Here is a 17065-nt window from a genome sequence, read left to right as displayed (position 1 = left end):
ATAATTTTAATATAACAACAAGGTGCCAAGTCGTTTTTCATCTCTTGACCTCCTTATCCTCAATATGAAGATAGCAATGACTGGCCTATAGTAATTGTATGTGCTCAGCAATGTCCCATCCAGGTGATGTTCTCATGAATTCTCCGGTATTGGGATTTCTAAGGCCAACGTCTTGCCTAGATTTACTAATGGTGTAGGAATAGAAGAAGGTATAGTAAGCTGTATTTGCTCTTGTTTTGACTTTTGGGGAAAGGAAAGTAGTTTGTTTTTCCCTATCAAGATCATAAGGTCTACAGTCTCTCTTACTGTCTTTCGAATAACACACAAGTATCTCCTTTTAATATCTTACTCTTATGAGAACTTCCCTATGCTCAGGAATGTGAAAGTGATCTTCCCCAAAATGCCCTGAGTAGCTCTGCTTCTGATATGTAAACCAGTGGTTCCTAAATATCCTCTTCAGATATAAAGAGTCCTCAGTGCCTACTATGTATAATGACTTAAGGAAAACACATGGATATAAAAGAGCTTCTGCTGCCAGTCAATTCAAAATATTGTGATCAAAACAGTTAGCTATAATGCATTGTCAATATATTCTGGCAGTACAGAGTTACTATGAAAGCACTTTTAAACACAAGGAAACAACAGATTCTATTTAGGTATTCAAGTAAGTTTAAAATTAATCAACAGGTATATAATACAGATTTATAAAAATGTATACGAGTGAGAAAGTTCTAAAAGTCCTCCTAATTTTACCTATGGCAAAAATGGTACTCAAAGAAAAAAAATTACTACCTATGATCAGAAAGGAAATGACTGTTTTGTTGTTTACTGCATGCTTCTTCTTTGTTTGTTGTAGCATTAACGACAAAGAAACACTGTGCAATGGTATGATTCATATTGTCCTCTAGTTCCAGAAGTTCTAAAGCAAGGAATAATCATTTCTTCATTTACTCATTTACTCATTCATTCATTCATTATTTTCTTGAATAAATATTTTCTTGCTGCCTATAGATGAATTTAATACAAGGCACAGTAGGCATGTAAGAAGGTGGAGAATAGGCAGAATTGTTTATAAAGCATGGAGTGTGTGTGTGCATAAATAAATAAGAAAAATATAAAAAATGGTGTGGGGGAGGGTTTGGAAAGATTTTTTGGGTAGTATCGAAAAGTTTATTGAGGCTGAGGTCACAGGTAATATGTGAGTAATGAATCTTAACCGAAATATGGGAACATCAGAGGAAATTGTTCACAGAGATGTTCTGGGGCAAGTAAGAGGAGGAGGCTATTTCTTGGAGCAGGAACACTTAATGGGGTATAGTATTATGGGCTAACACATGCAGGCAAAGGAAGTAGGAAGAAAGAGAGCATAACATTGTCTTGAGCAAACATTATGCCTTTAACTGAGCACATTATTTTCTCAGTAATTGTTGGAGTTTAATCATATGATTAACCTTGAGGCTATGTCTTAGGGTTGAGATCTTCCCTAGAGCCTCTGCAGTGCCAGTATCATCTCTATATGAAGAGTTCTTGATAATTTCTTTTCTTTGGAGGTAGAAATGTCATCCATTAATGCTTTGTACGGTTCCCTTGCTTTTCTCATTTCCCATGTCCTCTTTGTAAAATACACAAGTGCTCTCTATCTGTAGACCCTCAGGAACCTTCTTACATACCTGAGCAAGAAAATGAAATAAGTGCAATTAATCAGGAAGTTGAACTGAACGTTCTTTAATAGGTGAAGCCATACCCTTGAAGTAGACGTTGTGTTCCCAAGTTCAGAAAATAGAATCTAGGGAAATAGGGTCTACTTATGATTATCAGGAAACAGTCCAGGACCTCAATGGTACTTGTGAGCCAGGGCATTAGCCACACCAGCCACCACCTTCTGATAGGCAGCCTGCACCTGTGGGGTGAATTCCTTGTCAAAGTTGTGGGCCAGCACACACACCAGCACGTTGCCCAGGAGCTGCGGAGAAAAGGTAGGCAGATACACGCATATGGTTAACAGAGAAATGAAGATTGGCTTCTGAGAAACTGGGCCAACACCCATTTTTTTCTGCCCAAATCTTAGACAAAACTGATCCCCAGGTTATTCCCATCAGCATAAATAAGTGCATATATGAATGCATACATATAACATATATCTATACTGTACACACCCTCTATGTACTTAACAATCATATAGTCTATATATGTACATATATGCTATATATGCTGTATAATGCTATATACAAATTAATTCCAAATTAGTTTTAATTTTGTATGTGTATATAGCATATACAAATTAATTACTATAAACAGATTAATAGATACAAATTAATTGATTAATCAGTGTGATGATGGGCTGTCTCCTAATAATGATTCTGCCCCACCTCCAGTGTAACTTTCTAATCTTTCATAATCAAATATTCACTTTCCTTTCCATCCCATTTACTACCGAATTTATAAAACTCCAATTATTCCTTATTGTAAAATGACTTATAGCCTCTAAAACATCATTCTATGCCTCTCCTCTTTGAGTTGGAGCCTCTCCCATACCCATGTGGAGAGACAAAAGGATTATTCTAACTGCAGAATTAGCAGATGAGAGTTGGCGTGCATAATTTGAGTTGTGGTTAGAGAAGGAAAAATGAAGGAAGGGGGTTGAGAGAGAAAGAGAGGATATTAAATAATTTAATTTTTAAAATAGCAAGATTGTGAGGAAGGAAAAAATACAGAATATTGAAATAAAAAATTAACGAAATTTTAGAAGCATTAAATGATAAAATATAGTAAAATAGACAAAAACGTGGGGGAAGAGCAACTAGGTAAAAGAACCAAAATGTAAGATTAGAAAGTAAAAAGAGAAAAGTGGAACATCTCCTGGACTCACCCTGAAGTTCCCAGGATCCACATGCAGCTTGTCACAGTGCAGCTCACTCAGCTGGGAAAAAGTGCCCTTGAGGTTGTCCAGGTGAGCCAGGCCATCACTAAAGGCGCCTAGCACCTTCTTGCCATGAGCCTTCACCTTAGGGTTGCCCATAACAGCAGCAGGAGAGGACAGATCCCCAAAAGACTCAAAGAATCTCTGGGTCCAAGGGTGGACTACCAGTAACCTGAGGGTAGGAAAACAGCCCAAGGAACAGAGAGAGTCAGGGCCTATCAGAAACCCAGGAGTCTTCCCTGTCTACACATGCTCAGCTTCCATGTCTCGTAACCTTGATACCAACCTGCCCAGGGCCTCACCACCAACTGTATCCACATTCACTTTGCCCCACAGGGCACTGACAACAGTCTTCTCCTCAGGAGTCAGATGCACCATAGTGTCTGTTTGAGGTTGCTAGTGAACACGGTTATGTCAGAAGCAAGTATAAGCAACAGTTGGCTCTGCCTTCCCTTTTATGCTGGTCCTGTCCTCCCTACTCCAGTGAGCAGGTTGGTTTAAGATAAGCAGGGTTTCATTGGTTTGTGAGAATGAAAAATGAACCTTCATTCCACTGTTCCCTTACCTTGCCCTGAGATTGGCTGTTCGGTCATGTGTGTCTTGACTCAGAAATCCTGTTCTCCTCTACATATCTCTCCAGCACATCTCTTTAGCAGTTGTTTCTAAAAATATCCTCCTAGTTTCATTTATGCAGAAGTGTTTTAGTCTAATATAGTGGAATGTATCTTAGAGTTTAACTTATTTGTTTCTGTCACTTTATACTAAGTAAACGTGTCTAGAAGCAGATGTTTTAACAAGTTGACTCAATATAACGTTCTCATTTGTCTCTAGGGATTTTTGTCTCCAAGGGAATTTAAAGAGATTGGAATGGACAAATCTATTACTGCCATTTAAACTTGTTTGCTTCCTCCTCCTTTTGGTAAATTCTTCCTATAATAAAACTCTTATTTTTTATTATATTGAAATAAATGCCCATTAAAATAATATTTTAAAAATGAATGGTGGTTATTTACCAGTTATTGAAATAGGTTCCGGAAACATGAATTTTAAGGATAACATTTTAATGACAGATAAAGTCAAATATTATATACAAATATTATGATTGTTTAAAATTATGGTATGACTATAGAAAGAATGCAGAGAAAGTGCCAAGTAGATTTACCATATTCAGCCAGATTTAATTTAATGAAGTTCCTGGGAAAATGCTAGTACAGAACATTTTACAACTGTGTTCTTAAAAAAAATGTGGAATTAGACCCAGGAATGAAGAGCTCAGCAGTTTTTCACTCTTTTCTGAATTCAAATAATGCCACAGTGGCAGACAAATACACACCTATGAGCATATCCAAAAGGAAGGATTGAGGGGAAGAGAGGAGGAGGTCAATCCTTTCCTAGTGAAAGGAAGGAAGGAAGAGGGGAAGAGAGAGGATGGAATGGATAGAGGAGAAGAAGGAAAAACAAATAATGGAGAGGAGAGGAGAAAAAAGGAGGGGAGAGGAGAGGAGAAGGGATAGGGAAGAGAAAGAGAAAGGGAAGGGAAGAGAGGAAAGAAGAGAAGAGGAGAGAAAAGAAAAGAGAGAGAGGAAGGGAAGGGAAAAAAAGAGGAAAAAAGAGACGAGAAGAGATAAGATGGACAGTTCAAATTTTGGTAATAATATGGATCAATAGAAACTCTCAAACTCTGTTGGTGAGAGTGTACAATAGTATAACCCCTTTGGAAAACATTTAATAGTATCTACCAAAGCTGGATACATGATAAACCTATTACGTAGCAATTACATTTTTAGATATTCAGAAACACATGCATGTGTATATCCAAAGATGTGTATAGAAATGCTTATGACAGCAATATTCATAAAAACCTCAAACTGGTAGCCACTTAAATGTTTGTCAAAAGTAGAACTGATAAATTATGGTATAGTTAAAGAATAGAATATTAGACAGAAATGAAAAGAATCAACTACTGCTTAACATGTAGCAACACAAATGCATTTTGCAGCATTTGCTAGATTAAAAGTAACCAGAGGTGAGTTCTAACTATATGATTTTATTTGTATATAGAAAGATGGACGATGTAACTGAGATTCTGATCACAAGGGGAAATGTTATAAAATAGGGTAGAGAGGAGCCATGAATAACCTTTAAACTTTGTTACAAATTATTTTTCTGTAACCTGGAAGCCAAGAGAAGATATTGAATAATTCAAGGAAGATGGTGGCATGGTTTGATTTGTGTGTTTAAAAGATTATTCTCACTTAGTGAAGAAATGTATTTTAGAAGTAGAGAAAATGGGAGACAAATAACTGGGCTTCTGTTGCAGGAGGGAAGGAAGTGACAATGCCATTTCTATCATCAAACTTAGACCATGATGGTGATGTCAGTCACTGAGATCGTGAACACAAGAATAGGACCACATTTGTGAGTTTAGTGGTATGATAAGATCAGAAATTCAGTCTCGGATACACTGTATTTTATGCACTCTTGTAAAATGCAAAAGGATATACTTAGATATATGTATCTGGAGCTCAGAAAGAATACAACCAGGTCAAGAATACAGAATGGAAAAGAACGTACAAGAACAGATCACAGTGTGCTATGTAAATCACTACCACTACCTGTTAAAAATTACAGATGATGTACTTCATCAACATCTCCTTAAAATCTTAGAATGTGTTTGTGAGGTAGGAATTATGTTTCCAATTAATATATAAGAAAATTGATTCTAAAAAAAAGTTAGGTAAATTCTTAAGGCTATGAGGACTGTTATTTGATCTTTGTCTGTTAATTCCAAAGACTTAGCTTTTCCCTTTAATTCTGTTCTACCTGAAATGATTTTACACATTGGGAGATCTGGTTACATGTTTATTATATAAGGCTTGCATTGAGAGTGTTTGTATAATAGGATAAGGTCTTTTTTTCTTTTCTCATCTGAGATGGAGTTTCATCCCTAGTGACCAAGCTGGAGTGTAATGGCGCGATCTAGGCTCACTGCAGCCTCCACCTCCTGGGTTCAAGCAATTCTTCTGCATCAGCCACTCAAGTAGCTGGGATTGCAGGCATGCACCACATGCCCAGCTAATTTTATATTTTTAGTAGAGATGGGGTTTCACCATGTTGGTCAGGCTGCTCTCGAACTCCTGACCTTAAGTGATCTGCCTACCTTGGCCTCCTAAAGTGCTGGGTTTACAAGCCTAAGCCACAACATCCAGCCAGGATAAGGTCTTGACATGGAAAGAATAGCATCTACTCTTGTCCAGGAAACAATGAGGACCTGACTGTGGGCAGTAAGAGCAGTGATTAATAGACAGGGACAAATTCAAGCAGAATTGAACTGTTGATTAGAGGTAAGGAAATGATTTTAAGTCTCTGAGCTTGGTGAGTGGGCAAGTAGCTATCCAATGACTAAAATGAAAAACACTGGAAGAGAAACAGTTTTAGTATAAAAACTGAAACGACCATGCTGAGTCTGAGGTGCCTATAGGACATCTATACAAATAAGCCCAGTACATAGTTTGATATATGGGTTTGGCACTGAGGTCAGAGGACAGAGCTAGAAATCAGACTTGGGAACTGGGATTATACAAGCTATATTTAAGAGTTTGGATATAACTGTGAATCCAAGAGTGCGACGAACACAAAATTAAATGAAGGACCTTTAATGAACACCAACACTTAATGTGAAATCTCAAGGAAGTACAAAGTAAGACATAGTCCCCAAAATCCCCAGTGATTTTAGAACTCAGTATGGATTTTAATTAGCATAATATCAACGTTGGTTAGAATGGAATTCAACTTGCTGCTGGTTTCAGTGTAAATAGGAGATAAGGGTCTAGATTTTGACACACAGTGAAAAGCTGAAACGAAAAGGAAAAGATAGGGTGAAAGATGGGAAATGTATGCAAGGGGGATAAGCCACATGGTATGGGAGAAACACTAAGGACTCTAGGGTCAGAGAAATATGGGTTACATCCTTCTACAAAATTCACATTCTTGGCTGGGCATGGTGGCTCACACCTGTAATCCCAGCACTTTCGGAGGCCAAGGTGGGTGGATCACCTGATGTCAGGAGTTCAAGATCAGCCTGACCAACATGGAACCCCCTCTCTACTAAAAATACAAAATTAGCTGGGCATGGTGGCGGGCACCTGTAATCCCAGCTACTTGGGAGGCTGAGGCAGGAGAATTACTTGAACCTGGTAGGTAGATGTTACAGTGAGCCTAGATCATGCCATTGCACTCCAGCCTAGACAACCAGAGCAAAACTCCGTCTCAAATAATGATAATGATAATAATAATAATAATACATTCTTGCTAACCTGAAAAAATAAATTATTTGCTCTTTGTACCTAATTTATAATGTTCAGATAATGAATATTGATATAATATATTCATATGCACAGAACAATGCTTAGGAGACACATTATAAGTGTAAGTGGCATTCTTAAATGCCAGTGCTCTCCACAGTTCTAATCTCAGTTCACTGCTCTTTGAATTCTGTGTTTTCATATTATCTTATCAATACATTAATCATTGCAATAATCATTACACACTATAATTGTTCATTTACTGGACACATCCTAGTTTCCTTCTGTCAATTACCACACTGCTTTCAAATTTATTCCTCATCCTTCCCTCAGTGTTCTCTGTATTTGAGGAAATGACATTTCCCAGGTTTACTCACCCTTTTGGTCCCATGTACATTCTGCAATGGTAAACACTAGCTGAGGGAAAGCATAAGCAAGTTATTTCTGGCCTTCTCTCTCTCCTCTCGCTCTCTCTCTTTGAAGGGATCTCCTACAGCAGACAGTCTTTTTTATGGTTGATATTTTGATGCCCCCATTAGACAGTTCTGGCTCTCTCTAAGGACCCCCCAATATCTCATTGAATCCAGTAGACCCCTGGTTCTGGCTGGTGGTATAAACATTTTCTCTTTCTGTCCTTTTAGGCCTAATGGCGGAAAAAGTTTTCTGATGTTACGAACATCTAGATTTCTGCACTGTCCTTTATTTGATATTTTAGGTCTTCTAATACAAGGATAATTAACTATTAAGAGCTGTATTTAATTCTAGGTTGAGTAACTGATAGTGGTTTGTGCTTTCCTTGATGGATCCTAACTGATAAAACTAATAAACTGATTTCTGATACTATGTCTTATTAGTGTATGAAATTCTGATGTGAATAAATGCATGACACATACTCATTGACTAATCAAACTACAGCAAGGGAGATTGAAGGAACAACTGTAAAGAGGCAGAGGAAGGAACCTCATGACCTATAAATACTAAGATATCACATAGTCATTTTAGATCCAAAAGTTTCTCAGTTTAGGTCTCAAACAAACTTCTCTATGGATAGTGTAATACTCATAATGTAGAAAAGAGAGATCTAATTTTTGGATAGTTTAATCATTTTTTAAATCTCCAAATACTAGGGAAATAAGAGTTTACAAGACAATGTCTCTACCATAAAAGAGGTTAATATTTAGTGGTAGGAATACACAATGAGCAGATTAAGTATATTAGTAAGAAAAATCCTAAATATTATAATAAGAAAGAGCCCATAATTATAGCAGAGTTTATAGACAGGGCGTTTAGCCCAGTTAAAATTTAAAAAAAAATAACTTGTTAGTTGAAATGACATTTAAGTTAAGACTTAAAGTATGAGTACAAGATAGACAGGACAAAATGAGGGAAAGACATCACCCAGAGTAAATGAACAGCATGCACAAAGCTAACAGAGTCAAATGCAGAAATCCAAATTCTCTAGATTGACTGGGGTAATTTTGTCAATGCACTCAAGTATGCGTCTGTAACAGTGTGTGTTCTTATGTGTGCATGGGATGTTTGTTCATGGAGCATAGGAAATTGTACAGACATACACACATCTGTATGTGTGTATCAGAGAATGTTTACATTGCTGCAAGATTTTATATGACTACATGCACAAGCATTCATGCTTCATGTCAGTTTGGTATATTTTTCCTGTGTGTCAAGATGTGTACTTACATATTTTCCAGTAAAGGTGAATGTGAAAACTGCTCAGCAAGAAATGAACAGTGAATAACACAGGAAATTGAATCTCTTGTCTCTTAATTTAAAATACAGAATGACATTCAGAAGGGCAGGGGATAGCACAAGTATGAAATTTTAAAGTGTGAATGGACACGGTAATTATTCAAAGAATGTGCTCAATTAATGTATGCTACAAGACAGCAGTTGAGTGATTATTGCACATGAGCAACTGTTATTTATTCTGCTTTGTGGGTTATTAGTGGGGACTCAAAAATTTGACAAAGGAATTTCAGAAGCTATTAAATGGTAGCACCGCCTATCTATGTGCTCCCACTCAAGAGATATGGTGAGACGAGCTCTTTGGGGTGGACACATACAGGAAATACTTTGAGAAAGAGGTTTCGGGATTAGTGAAACTGGAGAAGAAAGGATATTATATCTTCTAAAACCTATTTTGAGTCAGTTTGAGGGTGTTACATACTTCCTAAGGGTCTTGGGTACAGGAGTTTGAAGCGATTGCCACAGAATGGCTATGTTCATTGTCAGATTCAAACTGGGGGCTTGTAGGCATTTTCTCTTCTGTCAATACATTTCCTTCTTTTCATTCACAGGCAAAGATTTTTAGCTGTCATCTCTAACTCTCTGTTTCACAATGTTTTCCAGTTCTGTGCAATCACTGCCATGATGGTTTCTTACTCAATTTTTTTCTTAACTTCATTGTTTCCATCAACTTCAGTTCTTTATCTATCACCTCAATATAATTACAGCGAGCTCCTCTGACTATACCTGAGTTAGACTTTGTCTAACCAGTTCTATATATATACATGTGAATCAATTTTCCTACATTTCCCCATTTATTATGTCACTCTTACATGCAAGAATTTTCAGTGATTTTTGCTCAAAACAATAGCCATTTTTCTTGCTTCATGTGGTCTCTGCATCCAGTTTCCCTAATTTTATAGCACCCTGCCTCTTTTAAATGTCCATATTCTCCTCTACCAACTTGACCTAACATGCTAATTCCTAAATCTCAGCCTTTTAATCTGCTGTTTACTCACATAAACAAGACTTTTGTCTTCAACAGAAATCAGTTATTTTCAATATTGATTGGTAATAATTTTTTATTCATAAAAATTGTATATATTTATGAATGCACACATATGTATATATAGAAAGAGAATAAAATCACTACCACCAAAAACAATAAAACTTGTATATATTTATAGAAACAGAGAGCCGAACAAAGAGATTTATTATTTATCGGGTAGTGTAATAAAGACTTTCCAGGTATCAATTCAATTAATTCTTACAAAAATCCTTTAAGGAAAATAAATACGATAAATCTACCATATTTACAGCTTAATGGAATTATAAATATGTTTCAGGTCACAGAGGTAGCAGATGAATTACAGATGTAAACCAAGGCAGCCAGCTCACAGGCCTTAGAGATAATTCTCCACTAATACCATTGAAGACATTAGGAGAAAGTTCAGGGTTTGGCCCTTGATTGGACTCTAGGAAGCCCCATCCCCACTGCATTATAAATCATCAAAATATGTTGTTTAAAATAAGTAGAAGTGAACTACAGTCACCAAATGAGCTATATCCTGAGTTCATACAAATAATAGCCTATACAGAATCTCTAATTTGAATCCTAACATATCTCTACACATTATTGACAATCCTCTTACATCTCTAAAGAGTACCTCCATTGCCCTCACTTTCTCTAAAGACATTGTCTTATTCTAGGGACGATTTCCCCTTCCTAGGAGTAACTACTCCACTAAAGCCACCCACAAGTCCTCTCTTATCTTGCAGGATTGCAAGAAAGTATCTTCTCTACCCTTAAACTCCCATTCTCCAGTGTTTTCATTTTCATCAGAAATGCTGGGTCCTTTTGGCTGAATCAATGTAAAATATAAAGACAGAAAAAGAATACAATGATATTTCTTAGAGAGCATATTCCTTTATTTTATTTTTATCATGCAGGAACTGAATCTGTAGGCAGGATACTGCTCTTCTCCCCAGTGTCCCCCATCTAAAGGAAATGAGCTTTTGGGACATAGGTACAAACATAGTGGACAGGGAACTCAATGGCCCTTGAGGGCTACAGCATTAGCCACAGCATTTGTGGGTTCCTGCCAAGAAGCCTGTATCTGTAGGGTAAACTCCTCGCTGAAGTGGGTTGCCAAAATAATCAATATCACGTTGCTGAAGAGCTGGGGAGGGAGTGAAGATAAAAAGAAAATGGTACATAGTGAATAGAAGGCCTCAAGCTGGACTTGCAATACATAGATACAACACTTACTTCGTTTTTGACCAGAGTTTGAGCAACTCTCAGTCTTATTCTCACAAAGGTAAGTTCACCATTATGGGATAGACATCAGCTTCAATATGACTGGCAACGCTGCACCTCCCATTGTGTCCTATCCTTCTTTTACTTGCTATGCCAACTCACTACCCCAGCACAGTGTGATTAATTGTTTCACTTTTTAAGAGACTCTATCCTTTTTTAAAAATAGGATAACAGTACTTCAAGGAGCTGTAAGGGATAGGATAAGTCCCCAGTCATCACACACATACAATTTTCCCAAACACTCATAACAAAGAACCCTGTACCACGTGCACAAAAGTATACCATCATCATTCAGAAGGAAACAATCCTCTTTTTAAAAGCCTCCCATTAATCTTTCTAGTTGATCTTTTTCTGACTTCCAGGACTATGCAGAAAAGTGTTTATTAATTTTCACAGAAAATTTCAGTGACCAAAGGAAAGATGCTATTTCCTCTATCTCAACTTCCATTCCCTCATCCAAAAACACTCAGTTTAATTTTGGCCAGAATTTTGTATAAGACGTGTTTTTCAGAGCTATCAAATGGTAAGTGCCTTTCCATTATTCATAGTCCTTGCTCTACCAAATTTCAGTTATGCTATTTAGAGCAACATAACTCTCAAAAACGATCCCACTGCTGAAATATCATATCCCATAGCTGACTCATAGCACAAGAGAAACCCACCTCTGCTTTCAAAAGCACCCATGGTGCAAATACCTAAGGGTAAAGAAGAAAGTATGAGTGTACTTAGTACTCACCAGGAAGTTCTCAGGGTCCACGTGCAGCTTGTTACAGTACAGGTCACTCAGCATAGCAAAGGTGCCTTTGAGGTCATCCATGAGCATAACAGCTTTTACGAAGGAGATCAGCACCTTCTTTCCATGTGCCTTGACTTTGAGGTTGCCCATTACTGCACAGTCAGAGCCCAGATAGCCAAAAGTTTCAAAGTACCTCTGGGTCCATGGGTAGACAACCAGGAGACTGAGGGACAGTCATAATCACAGAGCAGATGCAAAGTCAGACTATGTAAGACAATGGGCTAGTCCCTCTTTCAGAAACACTTTCTGCCTTTCTGCACCTCGCCCTGGCTTCCCGTACCTACCTGCCCAGAATCTCACCTCCAGCCTTCTCACCTAAACTTGCTTCACAGGCTAGTGGCAGCAGCCTTCTCGTCAGCAGTGAAATGCACCACGGTGTCAGTGTCAGATCTGGGAGTTTCCTGGCGATCATAGATGAGCCAGAAGTATACCTGCACTTCTGCTTTTTGTGTGGCTTTTGTTTCTCCTCTCTGGCCCCCAGCCCTTTGCCTGTCTCAGTGAAATGAATCTATTGGTCAAGGGTGGGTTGTGACTTCAGGGGTGGGGTTTGGGCAAGGGAAGTTTTGCAAGATGGACATTCAAGTTTCTGATAGAATCCTGGTGGCCTTCTCAGGGGAACTTTGCTGTTCAGGCTTAATTTGAAACTTTACTTCTTTCCCCTCCATTTTCCTACGCTACCCCCACCATCCAGTGTGCAGTTTATTTCTCAAAGTCTTCACCAGTGGCTGCTAATAACTTGAATGCTGACAAATAGGAATAAGTTAGAGCTGAAAAGGATAAGAATTACAAATATCTTAGCCATCAATTCCTGGGTCAGGAGTTGTGACAATGTAACAACGTGTTATTCATCCAGGCTTTATGTGGAAGAAGTCACAGCCTTTCTTGGTTTTCAATTCTCTTGAGATTACATTGAGTATACAATTTCATCCTCTCTCTCTCTCTCTCTCTCTCTCTCTCTCTCTCTCTCTCTGCAAGCTCCACCTCCTGGATTCACGCCATTCTCCTGCCTCAGCCTTCCGAGTAGCTGGGACTACAGGCTCCCACCACCACGCCGGGCTAATTTTTTGTATTTTTAGTAGAGATGAGGTTTCACCATGTTAGCCAGGATGGTCTTGATCTCCTGACCTTGTGATCCACCCGCCTTGGCCTCCCAAAGTGCTGGAATTATAGGCGTGAGCCACAGCGCCCAGCCAATTTCATCACTTTTTAGAACAGAATAGAAATAAACACCTCTATTAAGCATCCATTTGGAAGAAAGCAGAATAAGAAACAAACTAGGGAAGTAAGGGGAAAACTGGGTTTTATTACCATGTTTTTAAAATCCGTTTTGTAGTCAGTGTACTTATCTGAGCAAAGGAGATTTCCTCTGAATCACTCAACAATAGTCCATGTCAAATTCCACATATCTGCAAAATTATGCCAGAGCATCTAATAGTGTTGGGGTAGAAGGGTGTTGCTCTGTTCAATCAAGAGGATAGAAGAAGTTTTCATGGCCCGTGCTGGGCATTAGGTCATTTGTGTCTGGCACAGGCTTGATCTACAGTCTAATGCTGTAATGCTGTAATGTGTTTAACTTGTCTTTATATCTAATCAGGCAGAGACATTCTTCACTGCCAATATTCCACAGACTGCTGCACGTGTCTCAGGTGCTGCACGTCTCATGCGTCTCAAACAAGCAATTTCAGGAATAGACAGGGCACGCTTCCGCCGGCAGAGAGAATAATGCTTTATTTTATATTCTTAAGGCTTATTGCCCTCATACTTAGAGGTTCGGGATGCTAGTTTGTGTGTTCCCCCTGAAATAAATCCTTACAAGAAATAAAGTTTAGGAGATCATCCTCATGTGTACTTCAAGGAGACTCTAAATTTCAAAGAGTTCAATCCAATATATTAAAGTTGAATTTCTGATATTGGAGACACAGGAGTTTAGTCTACTGGATATAGTTGAGAGGCAGTTATCTGTTTTACTTAGGAACATGAGGAGAGTTTGTAGTGACAAACAGAGTTTGAGGCAAAACCAATAAGATTATCTTTAAGAGCAGAGATCGATGATATGAAGAAAAATAAGTGGCAACCTTGACTATATGCAGGAAACACGTTTATATTGAGTTGTGGGGACTGGCCTGAGAGGACACTTCAGGTCATGTCCTTTAATGGCCTTAAAACTAATTCCCAACAGAATATCTGTTCATTGCCATACCTCATATCCTTAGGTACATACATCTAAAACCCTGCATATCGGTGAACAGTTGCCCCATCTTTTCATCAGCCAACCAGGAATTCAACAGTTACTGCGAACTTCCACTTTTCTCTCATCTGCTCCAAGAAAAGTAACCTGCGATCACCTTCCTGGAAGTATTGATTCTTTCATGTTTGTGGCTGTTCCCCGTTTCCAGTTGTTTTCCATGATTGTTGCTTCTAGTGTGATCTATAGACTCTTATATCATCAATACCAGGTCATCATTGCACTTGTCAACTTCTTCCTGTTGCATTTTATGTATTAATTCAACAAGTACATATTAGGTTCCATATGTCATCCATTAAGTTTCATATGCCATCCATTTTTCTTAATTCTGAGAATCTTACATGAACTAGACAGACAGATTCTTTTGTCTAATGGTGCCCTCACTATAGTGAGTAGAGGAGACCAGCTTACATACTGAAATAAATGAATGAATAAGAGATTTCAGGTGGTATTATATGACTTGAAGAAACTGCATATTGTATCTACAGCCATCTGGTCTTTGAGAAACCTGACAAAAGCAAGCAATGGGGAAAGGATTTTCAATTTAATAAATGATGGGCAGAACAAGCTAGCCATATGCTGAAAAATGAAACTGGACCCCTTCCTTATACCTTATCCAAAAATTAAATCCAGATGGATTTGAGACTTAAATGAAAAACCCCAAACTCTAAAAAGCCTGGAAAAAAATCAAGGCAATACCATTCATGATATAGGCACAGGCAAAGATTTCATGATGAAAACATGAAAAGCAATTGCAGCAAAACCAAAAATTGACTAACGGAATCTAATTAAACTAAAGAGCTCCTTCACAGAAAAAGAAACTACCATCAGAGCGAAAGACAATCTACAGAACATGGAAAAATGTTTGCAATCTATTCTTCTGACAAAGGCCTAACATCCAGAGTAAATAAGAAACTTAAACAACTTTACAAGAAAAAAAAAAAAAAAAAAAAAAAAAACATTAAAACCATGGCACACATTTACCTATAAAACAAACCTGCATATCCTGCACATGTACCCTGGAATTTAAGGTAAAATTAAATTAAATCAAAAGAAAAAAATAAAAACAAATGACATGGCAATGTCAGGAAGTTACCCTATATGGCCTAAAAAAAGAAGGCATAAATAATCCAAAACTTGTTTAACATATCATCAAGAAATAACCATAAAAATGAACAACTAGCAGCCCTCGGGGGTGCTCTGCCTATACAATAGTCATTCTTTTATTTCTTTACTCGCTTAAGAAACTTGCTATGACTTTAAAAAAAAAAAAAAAAGTGCATATTGTGAAATGGTAGTGACTGCATTTGAAGTGGGTCCTTTATGATATGATGGAGCCAGGCAGAGACTTTTGGAGAAAGAAGTTCCTGAAAGAAGGAAGGGCATGTGCCAAATTCTGAGGCTGAGGAGAAAAAAAGAAAGAAAGAAAAAAAAAAAAGAATAAAGAACTTGACATTTCACTGTATGTAAAGACATTGCAAGGCTAGAGTAGAGCATGTTGAAGTAAAAATAAGAGAAATCAAAATTAGAGAGAAGGGCACAGGCTTATTATTTGGGTCTTACAGATGAGAGTAGTAGAGTAAGTATTTTATACTGAAACTTAGGGGACCAGGGAGATTTGTAAACCTGAGATAAACAAGGTCCCTAGTCCACTCAAACCCTAAGCTTATTTTTTTCTCCTTCTTCATCTGCCTTACTCAGTGCAAGGTGCTATAACAAAATACCAAAGACTGGATGGCTTCAACAACAGAATTTTTTCTCACGTTTCTGAAGGCTGATTTGTGGTCAGGGTTCTCTTCCTGGATTGCAGATGGCTGACTTCTCACTGTGTCCTCACTGGGAGGAAAGAGAAATGACTTGTCTCTCTGCTTCTGATAAGGAAAAAAATTTTATGATGGGGATCTGCTCTTATGAGCTCATCTAAACCTAGCTACTTTTCAAAAGGCTCCCCTACAAATAACGTCAGTTGGGAGTTGGGGATTCAGCATGTAAATTGTGAGGAGACAAACATTAGGTCCATAACACCATCACATTAAACTCTTACTTATACAGATGCACTAACATCCAACTATACACAAATTCCATTGCGTAAGCCTTCCAATTAATCTTGTACAAATTCTTCCCACTACTTTTGATCTCACAGTGCTGGTCTGTTGCTCAGACACAACATGCTCATGCTGACTTGTGAGCCTCTGCTGATTCATTTCTTACACCTAAGTCCTCACATCCCCCAGAAGCTTACAGTGAGGTCTCTTCCTGGAAATGCTGTGACCAATCTGCACACTTGAGGACATGGGATTAATCTCACTTTCTTAGGCATCCACAAGGGCTATGAAAAGCTAGGTGCCATTAGAAATAATATTCCCCCTAACAAAATAAATGCTACACCTGACTAAACCTTGACCTCCGAAAGCTTGGAACACTTTCCCTTCATTAAGAACCATCCTTACTACTCTGCTGCAATCCAACACACAGGTCTTCACTGAAACTTTCCCCATCTCTTCCAAACCATCTGTTTCTGAGGAGTCTGTCCTATAGAGGTCTTTCTTCTTACCAGCTTTCTTCTGCACAATTTACCCCCAACTTGCAGAACTCCCATATATCAGTGTCTTTACTGCTTTGTTCTTTTATTTGCTCATCAAAATTCACATCTCATGTAAAAATAAATGGGGGGCATGCACACGCCACAAACACACATAGCCATGCAGAAATACACATACACACATCCCTCAGTATA

The 17065-nt window shown here is 38.0% G+C and overlaps 2 protein-coding genes across 2 annotated transcripts; both read right to left on the bottom strand.

The window, feature by feature from the left end:
- Nucleotides 1-1709: 1709 nt before the first annotated feature.
- Nucleotides 1710-3347, bottom strand: HBD (hemoglobin subunit delta). The gene is made up of 3 exons (XM_073018983.1): nucleotides 3207-3347; nucleotides 2870-3092; nucleotides 1710-1963 (listed from the first exon to the last, which is right to left on the bottom strand). The coding sequence occupies exons 1-3, from the start codon at nucleotides 3296-3298 to the stop codon at nucleotides 1835-1837; spliced, it is 444 nt and encodes a 147-aa protein (XP_072875084.1). The 5' UTR covers nucleotides 3299-3347; the 3' UTR covers nucleotides 1710-1834.
- A 7530-nt stretch (nucleotides 3348-10877) lies between these two features.
- Nucleotides 10878-12515, bottom strand: LOC119626620 (hemoglobin subunit epsilon-4-like). Its single transcript, XM_038005526.2, has 3 exons — nucleotides 12368-12515; nucleotides 12024-12246; nucleotides 10878-11150 (listed from the first exon to the last, which is right to left on the bottom strand). Exons 1-3 carry the CDS (start codon nucleotides 12493-12495, stop codon nucleotides 11022-11024), a joined length of 480 nt encoding a protein of 159 aa, XP_037861454.2. The 5' UTR covers nucleotides 12496-12515; the 3' UTR covers nucleotides 10878-11021.
- Between the last annotated feature and the right edge of the window lie 4550 nt (nucleotides 12516-17065).

This window comes from Chlorocebus sabaeus, chromosome 1, assembly GCF_047675955.1.
Source record: "Chlorocebus sabaeus isolate Y175 chromosome 1, mChlSab1.0.hap1, whole genome shotgun sequence".
Taxonomy (NCBI): Eukaryota; Metazoa; Chordata; class Mammalia; order Primates; family Cercopithecidae; genus Chlorocebus; species Chlorocebus sabaeus.
Note: the sequence above shows the minus strand (reverse complement) of the source record. Positions and strands in the feature narration are given on the sequence as shown.

What these genes read in the sequence shown, in the direction of transcription:
- HBD (XM_073018983.1), bottom strand. Translation starts at nt 3,298, where the DNA reads ATGGTGCATCTGACTCCTGAGGAGAAGACTGTTGTCAGTGCCCTGTGG. An exon ending in GGTGGTGAGGCCCTGGGCAG is followed by an intron (nt 3,093 to 3,206) that starts GTTGGTATCAAG and finishes TCCTACCCTCAG; the next exon opens with GTTACTGGTAGTCCACCCTT. An exon ending in TGGATCCTGGGAACTTCAGG is followed by an intron (nt 1,964 to 2,869) that starts GTGAGTCCAGGA and finishes TTTTCTCCGCAG; the next exon opens with CTCCTGGGCAACGTGCTGGT.
- LOC119626620 (XM_038005526.2), bottom strand. Translation starts at nt 12,495, where the DNA reads ATGATCGCCAGGAAACTCCCAGATCTGACACTGACACCGTGGTGCATT. An exon ending in GGAGGTGAGATTCTGGGCAG is followed by an intron (nt 12,247 to 12,367) that starts GTAGGTACGGGA and finishes ACTGTCCCTCAG; the next exon opens with TCTCCTGGTTGTCTACCCAT. An exon ending in TGGACCCTGAGAACTTCCTG is followed by an intron (nt 11,151 to 12,023) that starts GTGAGTACTAAG and finishes CTCCCTCCCCAG; the next exon opens with CTCTTCAGCAACGTGATATT.